The sequence below is a fragment of the Penaeus monodon genome, chromosome 23, assembly GCF_015228065.2.
Source record: "Penaeus monodon isolate SGIC_2016 chromosome 23, NSTDA_Pmon_1, whole genome shotgun sequence".
In the NCBI taxonomy this organism is placed as follows: domain Eukaryota; kingdom Metazoa; phylum Arthropoda; class Malacostraca; order Decapoda; family Penaeidae; genus Penaeus; species Penaeus monodon.
The window spans coordinates 37,900,363-37,900,638 of NC_051408.1; the positions used below are offsets into that span (position 1 = coordinate 37,900,363).

Below are 276 nucleotides of genomic sequence, written 5' to 3' on the forward strand. Positions count from 1 at the left end.
CAAAAAGTTAAATAACATGAAACACATTTATAAATAAACAAGATATCAGTTCAAATGCTTATACCATAAAGTCTTGATAAAAATCATTTGCAAGCTCTATATATCTTACTTTTAAAGCACTCTCAGCCTTTAGGAATTCTGGAGAGCCTGCTGGAATCTCCTTCATGTATTTTTCGAGAGCTTCTCTGTCCTTCTGGGCAATGAAAACCTGCAAACATGATCAATTAATATAGGAGGTCAAAACAGTACATTCTTTGATGGCTATATTATTTCTGT

At 32.6% G+C, this 276-nt stretch overlaps 1 protein-coding gene across 1 annotated transcript in view; it reads right to left on the reverse strand.

Annotated features, from left to right (window-relative positions):
• The window catches only part of LOC119587990 (spermatogenesis-defective protein 39 homolog), a 10,132-nt gene that overhangs the window by 1,003 nt on the left and 8,853 nt on the right, over positions 1–276 (reverse strand). The window contains exon 13 of the mRNA XM_037936712.1: positions 110–208. Coding sequence (XP_037792640.1) covers positions 110–208 — 99 coding nt within the window. The remainder of the gene's footprint in view (positions 1–109; positions 209–276) is intronic.